The sequence below is a fragment of the Oppia nitens genome, unplaced genomic scaffold (assembly GCF_028296485.1).
Source record: "Oppia nitens isolate AA-2021 unplaced genomic scaffold, nextdenovo-longstitch-racon4-pilon3 scaffold12_pilon_pilon_pilon, whole genome shotgun sequence".
Taxonomy (NCBI): Eukaryota; Metazoa; Arthropoda; class Arachnida; order Sarcoptiformes; family Oppiidae; genus Oppia; species Oppia nitens.
Genome location: NW_026533191.1, coordinates 2,152,518 through 2,174,354, shown reverse-complemented (window position 1 = coordinate 2,174,354; position 21,837 = coordinate 2,152,518). Strand labels below are relative to the sequence as shown.

Below are 21,837 nucleotides of genomic sequence, written 5' to 3'. Positions count from 1 at the left end.
AGTTTACTAATTTAATTTTAAATAAAAAAAAAATAATAATTATAATGTTTATTTAAATTGTAATCAAATTAAATGTCAAATTAATGATATAATTATAATAAGATAAATAATGAATTATTACTTAATGGTTAAAAAATAAATAAAAATAAATAATTATAAAAAAATTAATAAATAAATAAAAATCACAAAAACAATTGACTAAAAATAATTATTGATTACTACTATATATCAAAGTTTGTCAAACGGTAAGTTCGGTAATCTGGCAATCATTTCGGCAGTCATCGGCGGTCGCATTGGTCTCAGTCGACGACCGCGTATATGATCGGCTATTTTTTCGGCAACGGCCACAATCGGTGCGTTAATATTGCCCGATACTGGCCCGGGAAATATGGAAGCGTCGACTACACGCAAACCGTTGACACCGATTACCCGTAGTTCGGTATCGACTACAGCCGAACCAGTCGGGTCGCTGGTCGGGTCAGCCATTTTGCAGGTACCCATCGGATGATAGATAACCGCCGTAAACGTCTGGCACATACATCGCAAATACGAGTCAGAGTATAGCTGATAACGTTCACAGCCGGGAAACACTGACCGTATGGGTCGGGCATCGTATCGTTGCAATGGTGGCGAACGGCTGACGACGTCCAGTGCCAGTCGCATACCGTCGACCAGTACATCCAGATCGGAGTCGTTGGCAAAAAAATTGGGATCAATTACCGGACGATCCCAAGGATTAGCCGTCAACAGCCGTATAGTACCTCTTGATTTCGGTCGCAATAGTGTCGGATAGATGGTCAGCGTTGGCACCCATTCGTACGGCTTATATACTGACCAGAGTTTACCGGTCAGTCGCATAACTTTGCGTAGTCGTAGTCCATGATCGCTGGCAACGGAAGCTTTAATACAACAAAAAAATTGATAATAAAATAAAAAATATTTAATTTATAATTATCTATTTCTATATATATTATGTGTTTAGTTAATAGTAATGTAAAAATTTTTAATTAAACAAAAAAAAATTAGGGATCAGTTATAAAGGGGGACAATTTTGATCATTAGGGGTTCATACTGGGACGGTATGCCATAGTCGTCATCTCCCTGTGCTTAACATAATAATTAGTACAGCCAAACACTATATATACTGAACAAATGTTGACTATTTTCATTGTTACAGTTTGTAAACATAAATTTATTGAAATATACGTAACTAATTAAACATTTACTATAAGCTATAATATATTAATTGAATACTAATTAATTTTAATTTAAAAACTTATAATACAGATTATTATTATAGTATTAATTAATTAAATGATTTAATAAACTAATTTTTTTTATATAAATATGTATCAAATTCAATGTTAATGCTGTTAAAAAAAGTACTGTATATGCAGTTTGCTATTATTGCCAAAAATAATACTAAATTATTAAAATAAAAAAATTAACTATAGTTTAGTTTATATTATTAACTAATTGACTAAATTATATATTTAAAAAAAATCTATTGTAATCTTAGTTTTTTTTAAAAAATAATAATTATTTTCATATATTTTGTTATTGTATTGTCGACTAACTTATAAATTATTTATGCTTTAATACTCATAAATGTATTGAATATAAAATAAGCAAAAATTTATAGTTTTATAAAAAAAACAATTAATAAACTTTTTAAAAAAAATATTTATATAAATGTTAAATACCTGGCAATACGTGTAACTGTATATCGGGCCAGTCGTCCAGGGGATCGGCATATTTTGAGTTAACAAATGCCATACTCTCGAGTATAGTACTCGATAGGCTGTTATTTTTGTCAACCAAATACTCTAATATATTGGACGGTGCGATCTCACCGATAAAATCATAGCCAACCGATTCGTTCAGCGAAAATGTTATACTACTGGCCACATGATCCATGAGATTGTCACCGACAGGCCTATCGGATATACAGTCAATTCCCAGCTGATTGAGATGCTGACGGTGCCCAATACCTGGGTAATGATAAATACAATAGGATTAGTTTGTTTAATAATATATATATATATATATGTATTAACCAGAAAGCATCAGTATTTTAGGCGACATAACAGCACCGGCAGATAGTATGACCTCACGCCTGGCGCGGACAACCATTTTGCGTCCATTTCGTACAAATTCGACACCACTGGCCCTTTTGTCGGCATTAAATAGTATGCGAGTAACAAAACTTCGTATAAATATATGTAAATTATCTCTTTGGTTGGCCACCGGTTCCAAGTAGGCTCTGGCCATCGACAGTCGTTTACCGTTACGTATGGTTCGCTGTGGAAAATCAAATACCGATTGTCGGGCACCGGTAGTCGAACCGATTGGATAGCCGAAAAAAGGACCCGATCGGACAAACGCTTTGGAAATCTTGGTCGCATAGGTAGCATTGGTAACCGTAAGTGGACCGCCCTGGCCGTGATAGCCAGTGGCCACCAGTGACGGATCACGATTGTCTTCGGCTTTGATAAAATAGGGAAACAGGTCGGCCCACGACCAACCCGGTGCTCCAGTAGCTGCCCACTGATCGTAGTCACGTGAATTGCCGCGCGAATAGACCATTGTGTTCAATACGGACGAACCGCCCATCACCCGACCCCTTGGCCACGCCATTTGACGGCCTTTGAGTCCGAAACATGACTTTGACTGTGGTTCGGTAACAAATGACCAGTCAATTGGCGTACCCTGTAGTAACAGTGCCAGTCGCGGTACATCGGATACAATATTTTCGGCTAAACCAGCCTCCAACACCAGTACACTGTGATGACTGTCCTCGGATAGCCTGGAGGCCATTACCGAACCGCCACTACCGGCACCAATCACTATGTAGTCGTACTCATCGCTAAGCGTATGTTTGTCCACATAATTACAGTGTCGGTGCTGTTGTTGTATTAGTAATAGGATTACCGACGGTATGAGCGCATAATAGGCCACCGATGGCGGCAATCGCATCAGTGATCGGACAGTTGAGTTGATTAGGTGTTTAAAAAATTGCATATTTTTTTTATTTAAAAAAATTGTTGATTTGATTTACATTAAAAAACAAATAATAATGTAAAATGATTTTTAAAATAAATAAAACTGTTGATGAAGCAAATGATTCAATTTAAATTAAAACAATTATTATTATTTGATTTTAAAGTTTAAAGGACAGGTAGCACATGACATGATATGACATTTATATTGATATGACTTTTAATAAAGGATTAAATTTTATAATACAATTTTATTTGTAAATAAAATTCACTTTTATTATTATTATTATTATCACATTTAGTCTATTAATATAAAATATTTTTAAAACTTATAGTTAAAAAGTAATAAAACTTTATATATAGTATAATCATTATAAATATTTCTATAGATATGTTATCTATAATACAGTACTTAGACATTGAGATTAATATTTAGATTATAATTATGTATTTAATTTATGTTTAGTTTAAATTTATTGAATATTAAAAACTAGTCATTTAATTTTGAAAGTTTAAAAAAAATATAAATAATTATTATTCAAATAAGTGCATTTAGATAGTTTATAATTATAACATAATGTTATTGTTTGACACATAAATTATGAAAATAAAATATGTTTAAATATTAATAATGTTAAAATAATTTTAAAATTTTATTTAGTATATATATTTTACAAATTTTTAATAATTATAAAACTTTTAGAAATTTATTATATAACTATTATTTATTTATTTATTTAATTCAAACATTATGCTAAAAAAATAAAATTTGTAAATAATGAAAATATAAATGTTTATTATTTTTACAAATAAAATAAAAGTATAATATGTAACTTTTTTATATATAACAAATTTTATTTTATTTAATTAGTTAGTAGTATTATTTACATCAATTTAATAATAATAATAATTATTATTTATACATAAACCTATTAAAATGTATATATTTTTTAAAAATCATAAAAAATGTGAAATTATTATTATTAATATAATAATCTTGTGCTAAATTTTTAGTTAACAGTAATTACAATTAGTTAACAAAATAATAATAATAATAAACATAATTAACAACAACAACAACAAAATACAAAAATATATATAAAAATGATTTGGCATTAAAATTATATTAATTATATATACAATCAGTTATTTTTTGTGTGTATTTGTGTGGTTACACTAAATTTTCATCCCATTCCTCGTACGGCAAGTTTGGCAACTGTTTGATCATATCGGCGGTCATTGGCGGCAAAAACGGTTGAACCCGTCGGCCACGCATATTGTCGGCAATTTTTTCGGCCAACATAATAGTTGCCGCATTAATATTACCAGTGGGTACTGTTGGCATAACTGAGGCATCGACTACACGCAGACCATTGATACCGAACACCCGGAGCTGCGAATCGACTACTGCCTGCCGATCGTGTTTGGCACCCATTTTACACGTACCGCTCGGATGCCAGCCAATAGTGGTCAATGTACGGGCCATACAGCGTAGGTAGTCGTCCGAGTAGAGCTGGTAGGGTTCGCAACCCGGATAGACAGTCTGAAACGGTCGGGCATTGTATCGTTGCATCCATGGACTTGAACTGGTTTCGAGAGCCGCCTTCAAACCCTCGACCAATACATTGAGATCCTGTTCCTCATCGAAATATTTCGGATCAATCAGCGGCTGATCGTAGGGATCGGTAGATAGTAGTCGTATCCAACCTCTGGATTTCGGTCGCATAACTACCGCATAGATACTGAACGTATTGTAGCCGACATACGGTTTGAATACCTGTTTCCAAACCGACTTTTTCAGACCCAATATCCGCTGAAAGTTGAGCCCATAGTCAGTGGTCAACGATCCTAATAATAATAATTATATTAAATAAGATTTATTAGAAAATATTAATATATATATATATGTTTTTATAAAAACTATAAAAGCTATAAAAACTAAATAATAATTATTAAAGTCAATAGCAATATATATACCGTATTTAGTAAATTGTTTATTATATATATATATATTTATAAAATTACTGTACGATAATAAAACATATAATATTCAACAAAAAAAATTTAAATTAAACTAATAATATATTTAATTATATATCTGTATAGTTATATACCTAATTAAATAGAGGTATCATAATTATTGTAAATAAATTTTATTTTACTGTATATGATATTTGTATAAAAATTAGTATTTGTTTTAAAAACTGTAAACAAATAATAGTTTAATAATTTTTATAAATAAAAATGCTAATACATTATTAATTTTATTGATGATAGTTATACTATTTTAAAAATTATATATTTATTTTTTTGAATTAATTAATTAATTGAACAGATGGTATCATTCAGTTAACATATATATTATTTTTTGTTTATTAATAAATTTTTAAAATTACTAAAACTTGTCTTATTATACTTATATTGTTAAAAAATAATAATAATTAACTATAAATAACTAATAATTTTTACTAATAATTCATAAATATTTTATTTTATATCATTTATTGACTGTAATTATTACTTTATATCAAAAGTGCAAATAAATATTTATAATAACAAACAAAACAATATACTAAACAATAGTAACGTATTTATAAATTTTATTATACTGTATTAACAATTGATCAATTATTTAGCAATAATTTTATAGATTTATTATTATAATAAACTATTATTAAATTAAAATCTATATACAAATTTAGTATCTAAATATTTATTAAATTAATTAAATTAATTTAAATATTTTGAAATTACTAAACCTATTGCTTATTAACTTAAAATAATATGATTATAAACTGTATCAATGAAAGTAACTAGAAAATGTTGACTATATATACCAATTTGGACCCTGTTTAGTTTATATATATCAATTTTATAATTAAATGGGAAATGATGATATAAAAGATCTACTAAACCTAGCTCTCTGATTTAAACATTGATTAAACAACCATGCACCACTCTAATCCCATTTAATTATTATTATTTTTTTAATTTTATAAATTTAATTAATTATTTTAATTATTACTTATATAAATACTTTATAATATTAGTATACACTATAACTATATACTATAAAATTTTAATTTTAAAAAATACTGTATAATTATAACAACAACAAGTGTCATAACTATTGATGGATAAAATTATTGTTGATTTAATTGATTAAATAGTTTTAAATAACAATTTTTTAAAATAAAAAATATGTATATATTTGGTTAAAATATTATATACTATATATATATATATATAAGTTTAAGGTTCTAAATAATATTAACAAAATTTAAAAAAACAAGTTTTTAGTACATTATTATATTTTTTTTGTTATACCGGTATAAATATTTAAACATAAATGTATATTATATACAGTGTGTGTGTATATAATTTATTTGACCTTGTACATTTATCTAGCATACTGTATGTATTATACAGTGTATAATATTCAATACTAAATATACTAAACTATAATATAGAAATTGTTGTTTAAAAAAAATTTTAGTACATTTAAACATAATTAATAATAATCATTATTTAATTATCATATACTGTATATATATATAAATCATAATTTTGAAAATTAATATCTAATTAACTATTGAATTGTGAATTTTATATTTATAGTTAATATACATCATTAGTTGTAGACAAACACAAATACAAACTGTAATAATGAAATCAATAATAAATCAGTGATATATATAAACTTTTCAAATTATGTTTAGTTATAAGTGTGTGTTTGTAATAACTATACATATTTAAAATATATGGGATATGACGACTATCATACCTAGGTCACTGAATAATCATATAATGATTAAACTTGATTGGCACTTACAGATCCCATTAATTTTAATTTTTTTTTAAATTTTATAATATTAAAATTATTTAATAGTATTAATATACAGTATATATTTAAAAATTTGATTAATATTTAAATACAATATATTATTTTTGCTAAATAGTATACTTGAATAAGTAATTGATTGAATATACAGTAGTAGTAGTAGTAGTAGTAGTAGTATTATTGTCTATTTAGTTAAACAAAAATGTATTTATATAAGTTTATAATTAATTTATAATTATTATTATCAATTAGAAAAATATTGATTATTGATTTAATAAAAATAAAATTTATATTAATATTTAGTCAATTAAAATATTATTTAAATTACTTAATTTCAATTGAAAATTTTAATTTAAAAACAAAACAGTTTACAATCATATACTGTATATATAATACATTATACAGTATATATATATATATATATATATATTTATATACTATATATACCGGTATATAATAGTTAAATAAATATTACAAACTGTAACTATAAAATAGGTGCTAAAATGTTTAGTATATAAATCATTGAAACCAAATGTTAATATTAGTGTACAATAAGTATTGGATTATTAATATTATAGGAAATGACGAGTAAATATAAATTATATCAATGAGTTATATATTATGATTACTACATATATAATCTGTCAATCCCCGGATCCTATAATTTTTTTTTTAATTTAAATTTATTATAAATATTTTTTTTTAAATTTCTATTGAAACGAAAACAAAAATATATGTTTTATTTATAAGTTTATAATTGAATATTTATAATATAAATAGCATTCAATAGAAATTATTTATATATAATAAATAACTATTTTTTAAAAATTTAATCAATATTAAACTATTTAATATTTTTGTTGTTGTTGTTATTATGCATAATTAATATATTTATTTTATATACACAGTATATATAAAAATATAATTAAAGACATTTTTATAATTAAAAATTATTAATAAACATTAGTAATCTAATTATCCAGTTAACTTTAATACCTTTATAAATTTATAAAAAAATAATTTTAAAAACAAATATATATTATTATAACTAATTATACTATTATATATATATATATATATACACAAATAAGCTAGTTAATTGTCAAATTTAACCAATTAACTAATTGAATGAATAAATAAAATATTAATAAAATAAATAAATAAATTACCTGGCATCATAAACAATTGTATATCTGGCCAGTCGTCTAGCGGGTACTGGTATTTGGTTTTAATAAAACCGGTACCTTCGTCAATGTTTTTGGCCAAATGATTTTTGCGAAACAAAAAATACTCCATCACATAACCGGGTTTAGACTCCCGGAGCCAATCGATACCAATGGTTTCATTAACAGTAAAAAATAGGCCACTCGATACATGCTCCTGAAGATTGTCTCCCACCCGTAGATTGGCCATCACTGGTATGCCCAATGTTTTCAGATGTTCTTTGGGACCGATACCTGTAAGTGGGAGGGGTGGGGAGGGAGGGGTGGTTGGATAGATAGATATAATTAAAAACTTTATATACAGTTATAACAAAAATTTATATAAGTTATAGATTTTTGAAAAAAAATTCAAATAAATATCATATACTAGTAGTAGTATATATTTATGAGATATTTTTTATGCTATTAAATGAATTTAAAGTTTAAATAAATTAATATATAAATATATTTAAAAAAAAATAATATTTAAATTTTAAAAAAATATAATACTAATAATATTTTATTCAAAATCTAATTTATTAGGTAATCTATATAGACCTTGAAACTATCATATAATAAATATGCTAATAGTTTATTTACTATAGTTTTTATAATAGTTAATAAATTTAGTTTAATAAATGTTTTTACAGGGATTTGTTATATATATTATAAATACTATATATATGAATATATATTTATATATATACAGTATATTGTCGGCACATATACACTGTATAAATACCTGATAGCATCAATATTTTCGGTGAATTGATAGAACCGGCCGACAGTATGACTTCCTTTCGGGCGCGAACCACATATCGCTTGAATAGACGTTCAAACTCGACACCGACGGCCCGTTTATCGGACGAATGGATCAGTATTTTCGTGACGTACGCTTTGGTGAGGATGTGTAGATTTTTACGGCCGGCCAACGGTTCCAGATAGGCCTTGGCCACCGACAGACGCATACCGTCTCGTGTATTGATCTGCGGTATTGTCCACTGGGTCTGCTGGTGGCCATTGATATCGCCGACAGGATAGCCGATATGCGGCCCGGAGTTGACAAACACTGACGACATTATACGGGGATTGTTGAGCGAAGTTACAGTCATCGGTCCGCCGACACCGTGATAGCCGCTGGCCACATATTCGGGATTACGGTTGTCCTCGGATTTGATAAAATAGGGAAACACTTCGGGCCAGGACCAGCCTCGGGCACCGTTAGCAGCCCATTGGTCAAAGTCGCGTGGATTGCCGCGACAATAGACCATTGTATTGATAGTCGATGTACCGCCCATTACACGGCCGCGTGGCCACAGCGATCGGTGGCCATTGAGACCCAGACACGAGTGTTTCTGCGGTACGGTAGCAAAGCTCCAGTCCATTGGTGTCAACTGTAGATTGAAACTATTGACCGGTACATCGGATACTACTGTTTCCGATTTGCCGGCTTCGAGTAACAGTACAGATACGTGCGGATCTTCGGATAGTCGGGCGGCCATTATCGAGCCGGCAGTACCGGCACCGATAACCACATAGTCGTACTCATCAAGGGTTACCATACGCTGGACATACAGTTCGTGTTGTAGTTGTGTTTTCAATAGTATATAAAGGAAGGCCGGTATTAGCGGCAATAGCTTAAGACTAGATCCCGAAGCCAACAGTGCAGTGGCCAGCGATTGGCTAATGTGTAGTAATTGTTCTGTAAAGTGTGGTGAAGACATTGTGATGGTTGAGAGCACCGGTATGTTGTAATAAAAATCAAACAACAACACAATATTAAGTAATTAAACTTCAAATAGTTTCAGTGAATTGATAGCATTTAATAATAATTTTTTCAGATATTATTTTTTAGTTTTTTTAAAAAATAATATATAAGTTTTTTTTCTCTATAGTATTATTTGATTTATTTTATATTAATTATTATTATTATTATTATTATTATTATTATTATTATTATTATTATTATTATTAAGTATCATAATTTCTAGATTAATTAGATTTATATTAATTACTTATAATTGATTAATTGATTCAAAAAATAATTTATTAGAAAATTTTTTTTTATTTATTAATATTTATTATTACTCACAAACAAAATTTAATATTAATCACTAAATATTCAATGAAAACATTTTAGATAATGTTTAGATAATGTCAACAACAAAAAAGTCACTTTTGCTTATAATATCTATTATTTAGACATATTATATGAAACTTTTTTTCCCGTAAAAAAACATTTTAAAAAACATTTTTAAAAAATAATATCTTAACTACATATGACTTAAACACATTTGAAAATGAAAACACATATACTTTTACCCACAAAAAAGTGGTCATCAAATAAAAACAAGTAGTTATTATTTTTTAAATTTAAAAAAATCAATTTATTATTATTTTTTTATTTAATTTTAAATATCATTATGTGAAGTGTTATGATTTGATTTGATTTTTTTGAAGTTTGTTGGCTTCAAATAAAATTATAGTTAAAAATATTTTTTGTTGTTAAACAAAAAAATACACTTGACTTTAGTTAATAATAAAATTTGTTTTTTTTTTGAAAACTTAAAAAAATATTATTTATTGAATACAATATATATATAAAAAAATTAATTTAAAAGTAAGTCAAACACGTTGTGTGTATTGATGTTGTTGTTTAGCATATCTTATTTGAATCACTACTAAAACATTGTAAATAAAATTGTAAGCTTTTAATACACAAACAACACATTCACACAATAATAATAATAATATTAATAAAACAAATGATATTAGAAATTATCTAAAACACTGATTATATTAATATATATAAATATATTAAAACTTTTATACAATAATACTATATATTTTCAAATAAATGATATAATAATATAAATGTAATGATTTTTCTGTCCTAAATCCGCTGGACTTTTTTTTATTATAGATATTATTAAATTAAATATAAACTATATATATATATAAAGCTTTAAATAACTTTAGTCTTTAAATAAATATATATTTTACATAAAAAATATATTTAAAAATATTTTGTTGTTTTGTTTATTATTATTATTATTGAAAGTCTTAATAGACTGTTTGTATGAGACATTTACGTAAACTTTTTAAAAAAAAAATTAAAAATAAATTATTCACAAAAAAGCTTATTAAATATTTTTTATTTTTTTTGTGTGGATAAAACAAAATAAAAATCACAGTTATTTATCAAACAAATATATAAATATAATAAACTGTATCACTATTTATATATATATGTATATATATTTTTATTACAACAATTTTTATTAATGTTGATATATATTTATACAATATATTTGATTTTTGATTTTTAATTAAACAAACAGTCGGACACTTATTAAACAAACTTTGTATTAAATATATTAAAATTATTATTATTATTACTGTCAGTCAATCACTCGCACAGTCAGTCAGTTTATAGTGTCATTAATATGTTAAGTGAAAAACAAAATTTTTAAACCAATTTTTACTCACATAACAAATGATAAAAATCTTATAAATTATTAGTTTTTTTTTGTGTATAAGAAACTTAATATCAGGTTTTTACTCTCTCTCTCTCTCTCTCTCTCTCTCTCTCTCTCTCTCTCTCTCTCTCTCTCTCTCTCTCTCTCTCTCTAAACTAATATAAGTTGTCTAATAATTTTTGTTGATATTTTTCGGATCAATTATAAGCGTTAATATCTACTTATTTATAGCATTCATAGAAAACTTTCATAAATGTTTTTTTTTGTGAAATAAATAAATAAATAAACAAAAAAATAATAATTAATTTTATTTTGAACTGAAAGGTATTATATATTATATATACAGTAAATATATAATATTTATATTGATTGCAAATTATGTCACAATTTTCGGTATTTTTAACTCATAAATATATAGTATATATATAATACTGTATACTATTATGTGTAATGAAAAAAAACATACAATTTTATTTAAATAAAAAAACAATCATTAAGTTTAACTTGAGGGCCACACCAAACAAACATAAAACAAAAAATAATCAATAAAAATTAAAGCTAATTAAAAAAATTTTGTAACCATTTTTAGCTTTTATATATACAGTATATATAATATTAATAGTATATATTTATTGTATATATAAACTACTATTTATTATAAAAATTAAAAGTTATTTTTGTTTATTATTATTCTAACAATATTTGGCTATATTTATAAATATACAAAATATTTTAGTTTAGAAATTAATGGTTTAGCAAAATATAAATCTGTTTATATTATTACATAAATTACTTTTACTGATAACAAATCGATCGATAGTTATCAATAAAAAAAATAAAAAAAATAATAATTTTTAAAACCATTAATAATATTATAATATAGCCAATCAATTAGCACACATAGTAGTAGTAGTAGTAGTACTTATAAGGGGGTTAGGGGTACTTGACTTTGACACCAGTGTCGGTGAATACATATGTTTTTTTTGTTGTTGTTATACATACCAGTGCTCCACTAAAAAATAACAAATTGAATGATTATATATATATACCTAAACATTATATACAGTAATACAGTATTTGATATAACAATATTTTTTATATATACAGTATAAGATATTTTGACTGAAAATAAAATTTGACACTAATATTATATATATTATGTCTTATATGGCTTATATATATATATATATAGTTTAATGGTTATTAAAAAAAAAGTGGTTTAAAGCTCATAAATATTATCTACCGGTGCTCTCCACACATCACTCTTTTATTTGGCTAAAGGCTTATTATTAACCTAATTGTTGTCTAACTATTTATAAGACTCACATAAACTCTAATTTAATACATATTTAAAAATATATATATAATAATCATAATAATTATATGTCATATATGGTAATCAAATTGATTACATATATATATATATATATATACGATAAGTAATTTTAATCAATATTAACTATAATCAACATATTAAAAATAAAAAAAACATTAATGTAATTATTTTGGATACTATTAAAAGCATAATATTTTTTAAAAATACTAATAATATATCGATATATTTTAAAACACTTTCTAATTGTTATATATTTTATTCAGTATTATAATTACAATATATATATATATATATAAATACAGTTAATTTACTATCAATATATATGTGATGACCGTTAGCTTATAAATACAAGTTAACAGATTTAATTTTAAGGTAATCTATTATCTGATAGCATACCTGTCCAACAAAAACCTGACATACCTAATGGCATACCTATGTCTAGTATATCGAGAGTCTAGTATATCAACAAAAAAAAATATAACTTTCTATAAATAATTTTTATATTCAATTATTTTTTTAAAAGTAGATTTTAAATTAAACAAACAGTTTTGTATAGCATTTTCAATAATAATAATAATAATAATAATTGTTATTTTGTGTGTCAAATGCTTAATCAAATGTTTTAAAAAAAAACATTATTATTGAATAATTAAATGCATGTTTTTTTACATAATGAGTGTATAATAAACAAAACATTAATTTAAATAAACAGTTTTTACGACAATAAAAAATATTGTAAAATGTGTTATTTATATTTATTATTATTATTATTATTATAATCTAATCATAAAATCTATAAAATATTATGTTTAGAAATTTTAATTTACATTAATTTTTTAAAAATATATAAATGCGATATTGAATTGAGTTTAATAGTTTAATATATATATATATATAATATTTATTAATAATTTTTATATACAGTAAATTAGTGTTATATTTATATATTTTACATTATATGACATTTTATATAATTTGTATTACATTTTATATTTAATTTAATTTATACATTTTGCACTAAACAAATAATATAATTTATTAGCAATTTATGTATCTAAATAGTAATTTTTATAATATTTTTTACTATTTATATAAAACTTTTAAACATTATATATATATATATTTTTAAATATAAATATTGTATTTAAATAGATTAAATACTAAAAAAATTATTATTTTATGATATTTATTTATACAATTTTAATAACTTACAATAATAAGATAATACAGGTATTCATGTCAATATATTTAATATTAAAAATAAAATAAAATTTCTAGTGTTATTATTAAACAAATTATTAGTAAAAATAATAAATTATTTTTATAAAATAACATACTATACAAATAGCATACTATTTGTGATAAATTTATAATAATTGACTTCAAATTTAAATAAAATATAATTATTTAATTTCCAAAAAGATATTTATCACTAATAATAAAATTATGTTAAATATATATATACTAATTAAATTAGCAAAAAAATAATAAAACAAAAAATATGTGATTTAATCATAATTTCTAAAATAAATAAAATAATTATGTTTATAATCACAATTTTTTGTTGTTGATTTTTATTTCATTTTTAACCCTAAATTGTTTGTTCATAATTAATGTCATTATTATAAATATATATATTCCAGTAATTTGCTGTATATTTATATAGTAATAAAATAAATTAAATAAGTATATCATTATTAGTAGTTTTAAAATTTTTTTTATCGAAAACAAGTTTAGAGTTATTAAAAGAAATCATAAAAAAATGTTATAAATATTTATTTTTATAAAAAAATATATGTATATTAATTTGAATAATTTAAACGTTTAAACTAATTGTTTATGTAATAGATATTACTGTATTTTTTAAAAAATAATTACTATATTTTCTAGTGTTTTTGACTAATAATAGTAATTTATTGCATTTTAGTATTAATATTATTACATGAATAATTATTTATTAATTAGTTCAAAAATATTTTAAGTATCAATTAGCTAATAGTTAAATACAATATAATATATTATAAGTGAAAAAATGTTAAACATATTTTTGTTGTCAATATGTTATTTATTTTTTAAAAAATATTTATAAAATCATTAATAATTTTTGTGTTTATTATTATACATTATTAGCAATAATATAAATTACACTCTTTTAATGTATTTAATATATATATTAGTAAATTATCAATTATATTGTCAATAAAAAAAATATATTTTGAAAAAAACAACTTAATTATTTAAATTTTTTACAGTAAGATTAATATTGGTAATAATAATAATAACATACAATAAACTAAACTTAAACTTTTTTTTTAAAAAATAATTAAAAGATAAAAAAAATTATATTTCTTGCAAAAATTATTGATATAACTAACTTTATATTTCAGTGTTTAAATCATATATTATTTATTAATTAATTAAATTACTTAATTAACTTAATTAAACAGTTTTAACGTATATTTTATAAAATATTTTGATAATATAGGATTATTTATTTTTTCTTAAATATAACAATAAATATTTAAGATAATAACTAACTTTAAAAAAATAAACTATGTTTATATTTAAATTAAAATAACTTTAGTTTTTTTCTGTAATTTACTTTAGAAATATGCTTGTATTTTAAAATACACACTAACTATTACAACATTTAAAAAAAATTAAAACTGCTAAAAAATTAGGTGTGATTAATCGGGAGTGGGATGGGGTGATTGGGTAGTTGGGGGCACCTGTATGTTTTTTTAAGTTGTTTTATATATTAGTAGTGGCACAAAATCCCCAATCACTGGTTATACCATTTTGTTTCTTTTTATAGCACCGTTTTGTACAACAATCTGAATTATTTCGACATTTTGTTTGACATTTTGCACCTATATATTTGAAAATTATTGAAATTAATAATAATTTATAATAATAGCAAATGATAATTATATATATATATATACTATAATATAAAAAATATAAAAATAAAATAAATAAATAAATATATATTAATTAATATAATAGAATAATAAAAATTAATATTTTCAATTATAATAAAGCTAATTAATAATATAGTAAAACTTATTTTATTGTTTTTTATTCAATATATTTATATATATATATATATATTCAATAATAATTATTAACTAATTAAATATTATTATTGAAATAAATATTTTAAAATTAATTAATTAAATAAAAATAAAATAATTTAATTGCCTTCAACAGTGAACCAACATTGCATAATAATTACAGCTATGGTGATTACCAATAAAACTAGGCTAGTAATTTTAAATTTTAGCATGATAATTTTTTTAAAAAAGGTAAACTATGTCTATAAAAAATATAATACAAAATATAAAATTATCAAATACTGTATATTTTTATTAAAAAATATTAGTTGTGTTATATATATATATATATATAAGTTAAAAAATAATACTTATTATTAAAAAGACTTATAATAAATACTAATAATCAAAAATATTAATCAACAATAAATGCATTTTGTTAAATCATTAAAATTATGAAAACTATTAGATATTACTATAAGTACAAAATAGTTTAAATGTGTATTTTTTATTAATATTTAATTATTATTAATAATTATTTTTAATTAAGAAAAATAAATTTAATAATAATTTTTGGGCTTTAATTTTAAATATTAATAGTAAAAAAATAAATTTAAAACAAACATATAAAAAAGATTATTTTTAAATATAAAAATAAATCAATCTAATAATATACAAGAAATTATTTCAAATATAATAATAATTATTATAGATATATATTATTAATATATTGTTTATTTAAAAATATTTGTTGTGCTATTGTACTGTATATTCAATGATAAATTATTAATGTTGTAATTCGTGTTATTATAAAAATTATAATAAATACCAATAAAAAAATATTAAGTAACGTATAGATGCAATAAATTATTTAATTTGTTAAATCATTGAAATTAAAATTGAAATTATTAGATATTATTGTAATAATACAAACTATAGCTTTTAATTGAGTTTTTAAATTATATTTATGTTTTAATTTAATACGATAAATATATTAAAAATTAAATTAAATTACTAAATATCAGCAGGTATAATGATAGACTCATTATGTAATAGACAACCAAGGTACATTAACTTAATTAAACAACAACAACAAAGTGTGTATATTTGAAAAATATAAATAATTATTTATAATTGAATTATAATTCAATTGTAAGTTTTAAGTTATAAAAAAAGTTTATTATTATAATTGATTTTATTATTTTTCTAAAAAAACATAAAAAATCATAAAAAAATATAATAACATTTATTTTTAATTACAAATATTTATATGATAATTGTACCCTGAATAAAATGTTAAACTTGAATACAGTTTAATTATTTTAAAAAATTTATTTTAAATTAGTAGTAAAAAATAAAAAAAAAACAAATTTTGTCTTTATATATATATATATATATTGGTTGATCTACAGGTGCTAGCTATAGACAATATATTATATATATATATATTTAGATACATCGACCTGGATAAATTGGTAGTCCAGTTTCATAAATTACAAAACATCGTTTAGTACAACAATCGCTATTAAAAATACAATTTGTTTTACATACTGGTGCTGCACCTAATATATAATTATCAACAAAAAAAAATTAAATACAATAATAACATAATAAACCAGTTAAGAATGCTAGAAAGCATTATCAGAAAAAAAACTTTGACGTTATGAAATCTTATGTTCGCAAAGAAATAACTATTTATAAAAAATAAAAAACTCATTTATATAAAATTTAAATTTTATTTAAAAAATCGAATATTAAATACAAAATTATTATTTTTAATAATGATATAATAAATGTAATACATATAATTTATAAAACATCGTAAATATCTTGATTTGGTTCAACGCATTTTGTGCAAACAAAGTTGCTTTGTATTGTGTTATTATCCGGTTGACAATTTTGATGAAATCTTTCACCACATTGTATACAGCGAATCATATTATTATTAAATGGTTTTGAACACAAACAATGTAGAGTTGGTATTGTTATGTATTTGGATTTTGCTTCGGTATTTCGTGTAATTGGCAATGAAATTTGTCCAGATTCATACCATCTTTGTAATCTTTGACGCAAATTGAAACTATTTTCAGTTAGTCTTCTTGAACTTGGATTAATACCAGAAATATTTAATGCCATATTCATTAAAGCATGAACTCCACAATCATTAGAATTTGGCTGTTTGGTTACTCGCCAAAATTGATAATTTAATTGAGGTGTTATGTCGAGTTGTCTTATATGTGCACTTGCGACGCGTACAATTAATTCGCTAACTGTTAATGCGTTAACCGAATCATAAACATTACAAGTAATTGTTGTAGATGATGTATATTGAACATTGATGTAAATCCAATGATTACTAGTGTTAACAATATGATGTAATTCTTGTCCAACATTAGTAAAATAATACTTAGGTTTTAAATATGGATAATTTTGTTGGAACCGATAAGAAGTTTGAAAATTGAGTAAATTATTATTATTTGCTTGATTATTAAAAATGACAGCCATTCCATTTGTAATTAGTGAATCATTTAGCCAACCACTGTTTTCCGATCCATCAAGTAATCTTATATCACCTGTTACAAGATCTTCATGTAAATAATTATAATTTGTCTTTGAAAGCCAAATATTATGATGAATTTGATAATCTTGTAATTGTGTGTGCTTCTCTATATCTTCTTGAGATAGTCTTAAAGCAGTTACTTTTGTATCTTTCACTTTCAAATAATCTTCAATTGTTTCTTGAGATAGTTTTGTAAGAAGTACTGAAGACTCTTTGATATCATCTAATTGAATGTCTTTAAATCTAGCAACAAAATGACTTTGTTGTGATACTGGTTTTAATGTAGTGTTAAGATCATTTTCTTCATTATTTGATGAGTAACTTGATTGAGAACTAACGTCAGTAACACATTTGTTATCGCAAACATCTATCCAAAATGGTATGTGATAGCTTCCATAAAAGTCATACTGATAGATTTTATCATTTTTATTACTTGTAAAAATATAATCAATTTGATTTCTATAATTAGTTGTAACCATATCATCTGGTATTAAATATGTCCAATTATATGTTTTATTAGTTAAATTAACTAATGTTTGTCCGCTTTTAGTTGAGTAGTCAATATTGAAATCGCCACATATTATTATATGTTGAAAATTAGATGTCTTATTAGCAATATTATTAAGTATATTTTTGAGCGTATCAAATGGAAGACGAGATGATAAATACACTCCAACAACTGCAATTTTATTAAATTTGACACAAGAGATTTCATAATGCCAAATGGATTTGTCATTACTATCCATGAGTGAGCATACAACTGCTGCATTAATAGACTTCTTAGCATATATAGCAACGCCACCATTTGCAATTGTAGAAGTATCTGAATAAACATGGCTTATAGCTGACAGTTCTCCAATATTAGGTAATAAATTGTATTGACTTTTTACTCTTGTTTCTACTAAAATTAACAAATCAGATGCCAATATGTTGTCATCACTTTGTAAATCTAAATGGTTTTTTCTAAATGACTGAACATTTAGGTAAGAAATTGCATAATCATTTCGTACTGATAGAGATAAAGGTTTAATTATTAATTGAAGTTTTGCTTCTGTTTGTAATCTTTGTATTTCATTGAAGATTTCTCTATCACTTTGTTTTGGCTTCAGATTTTCAATTAATTTAAAATCTCCATCCAAGTATAATCCATTAATTGATGTTACTCGAGAACATGCTGTATAAATTAATTCTCGAGGCAAATGTTTAGTTAAATTAACAATAACTCGTTCAAATGTTGATCCCTGACTTTTATGTATTGTCATGGCTTCACAACACACTAATGGGAATTGTGTACGAGTTACGTTTACATTAAGGAATCCACCCATTTGAAAATCTTTCTTTATTTGTTCAATCGGTGTCCAAGTCTCTGGAATAAAATTTTGTTTCATATATTCCTTGTACTTTCGGCGAATTTCAAATCCAGAATTTTTTGGAAATTGTATCCATATTGTTTTAATATTTGCAGTGTATTTATCTTTATCAATTCTCATTAATGTACCATAAGCACCATTAAATAAGCCATCAGAGACATCAACATTGCATGTAATCATATATTTTAATCCAATTTTTAAATTTATATCACTCATTAACCCATTTGAATCTTGATATGTCATTTTTTCAATTTTCTCAACAATTTTTTGTCTATCACTTATATTGTTATATCCTCTTATGTCATCATTAGCTTTATTATTAAGTAATTCGCCAGCTTTTTCTTCGATTGCTTTTGTATTATGCAATGCAACTTCATTATTAGTATAATATAGACAAACTGATTCATTTTTGTAAGAATCTTTAATATTAAAACGAGATTTAAGTAAAATGATATCATTTTCAATTAAATCAGCTTTTGCAAGTCTATTTAAACAATCAACAAAATCAATGTCATTTTTTTGTCTCATCACTATTGATAATTCATATGATTTGAATTCTCTCCATAAATAAGGACCGATTATTGCGTTATAGCCATCTTTTGATTCTTTAAATGGCCATCCACCACCAACAGGCTTTGCTTGATGTAAATCTCCAATTAAAAGTATAGAAATTCCTCCAAATGGCAACGTATTTTGAAATATTTCTTTTAATCTTTTGTCGATCCAATTAAAAATTTTATTACTACAAAGACTTATTTCGTCTATAATTAAAAGCTTTAATTCTTTTAGTTTGTAGCGCATTGTATTTGCAGCATCGGCAGACAATTTATTTAAATTTCCACCAGATATCTGTTGATGTGGAAAAGCCAATGCCGCATGTAATGTTATTCCATCAACATTCCATGCTGCTTTACCAGTGTATGCTGTTATCAATATTTTAATTGAATCCAAATCTGTTCCAGGTATTGTGTTTATAAAACGAAGTATTGATTGATAAATGCATTTGAGAACATGGCTTTTACCAACACCAGCAGATCCCATTAATATTATATTAAATGGAATTTTTCCCGTTTTAAAGCGATGTAGAATATCCATAGTAATATTGCGTTGTTCAATATTTAATGATCTCATCATTTTTCTATATTCTTCTTCATCTATTATTTTTGGAACAGAGATCTTTTCAATATAAGATTTGGATGTTTTCTTTTGATTTGTCTGTTTCATCAAAAATGTTAGCAATAAGAGATCTAATATTTAAAATATCATGTTCTTTAGAAATTTCTTCTTCATTTGATCTTTCATTTTTATCATTTTCATCATTTTCTTTTTCATTAGCATTGATGGCGTCAAATAATTCTGTTTCTAATAATTGTGGATCAAATAGTTTTAAATTTTCTTTTATTATTTCGATATTTGATTCGTATATTTCTTTGCATTTCTCTTCTTGAAGATCATTTTCTTCATCATTCCAAGGAAAATACAACATAACCATTGAGCGATAATAATTACTTGGATCATTTTGTTTATTATATTTTTTGTAACGAATGATTTTCATTTTTTGTCTTTTTTTCATAAATCCAATATTATTTTCAAGAGTTATAATATTAGGTAATGAACTTTTGATATCACTTTCATCGCTAGATTCTTCATCATCAATCAAGTCAATTTTATCTGATTCGAGTATTTTTGAAGATATTGACTTGCAATAGTTATATGATGCTGCAAATTCAGCTAAACACAAATTATTAACTCGATCAATATAAACTGGTCTTGCCATATAATGATCTATAAGTCCTTTAATTGATATATCTTTTGAATCATTCGGCAGTTCTTCTAATTCTTTTCGGGATTTCAACATTTGAAATCTTTCATTTGGTGGGCCATTATTTATAAATATTGTAACTCTTGACATCCGAGATATATCCATACTTAAAGCGTGATAAACCGCTTCTTGAGCTGATATTTCTGTTCCATTAACTAAAGTGTTTGCTAAATGT

General features: G+C 23.6%; 2 protein-coding genes across 2 annotated transcripts; both read right to left on the bottom strand.

Moving 5' to 3' along the window:
• Positions 1–228: 228 nt before the first annotated feature.
• LOC128954809 (glucose dehydrogenase [FAD, quinone]-like) lies at positions 229–3,127 on the bottom strand. The gene is made up of 3 exons (XM_054300411.1): positions 2,058–3,127; positions 1,704–1,991; positions 229–899 (listed from the first exon to the last, which is right to left on the bottom strand). Exons 1-3 carry the CDS (start codon positions 3,019–3,021, stop codon positions 229–231), a joined length of 1,923 nt encoding a protein of 640 aa, XP_054156386.1. The 5' UTR covers positions 3,022–3,127.
• Positions 3,128–4,170: 1,043 nt separating this feature from the next.
• LOC128954798 (glucose dehydrogenase [FAD, quinone]-like) lies at positions 4,171–9,766 on the bottom strand. The gene is made up of 3 exons (XM_054300401.1): positions 8,785–9,766; positions 8,010–8,297; positions 4,171–4,847 (listed from the first exon to the last, which is right to left on the bottom strand). The coding sequence occupies exons 1-3, from the start codon at positions 9,764–9,766 to the stop codon at positions 4,171–4,173; spliced, it is 1,947 nt and encodes a 648-aa protein (XP_054156376.1).
• Positions 9,767–21,837: the final 12,071 nt, after the last annotated feature.

Bases quoted from the DNA above. Each gene is read 5' to 3' on its own strand.
- LOC128954809 (XM_054300411.1), bottom strand. From the start codon at position 3,021: ATGCAATTTTTTAAACACCTAATCAACTCAACTGTCCGATCACTGATG. The intron at 1,992-2,057 runs GTTAATACATAT...ATCATTACCCAG, and splicing joins TAAAATACTGATGCTTTCTG to GTATTGGGCACCGTCAGCAT. The intron at 900-1,703 runs GTATTTAACATT...GTTGTATTAAAG, and splicing joins ACAGTTACACGTATTGCCAG to CTTCCGTTGCCAGCGATCAT.
- LOC128954798 (XM_054300401.1), bottom strand. From the start codon at position 9,766: ATGTCTTCACCACACTTTACAGAACAATTACTACACATTAGCCAATCG. The intron at 8,298-8,784 runs GTATTTATACAG...TCCCACTTACAG, and splicing joins GAAAATATTGATGCTATCAG to GTATCGGTCCCAAAGAACAT. The intron at 4,848-8,009 runs GTAATTTATTTA...TATTATTATTAG, and splicing joins ACAATTGTTTATGATGCCAG to GATCGTTGACCACTGACTAT.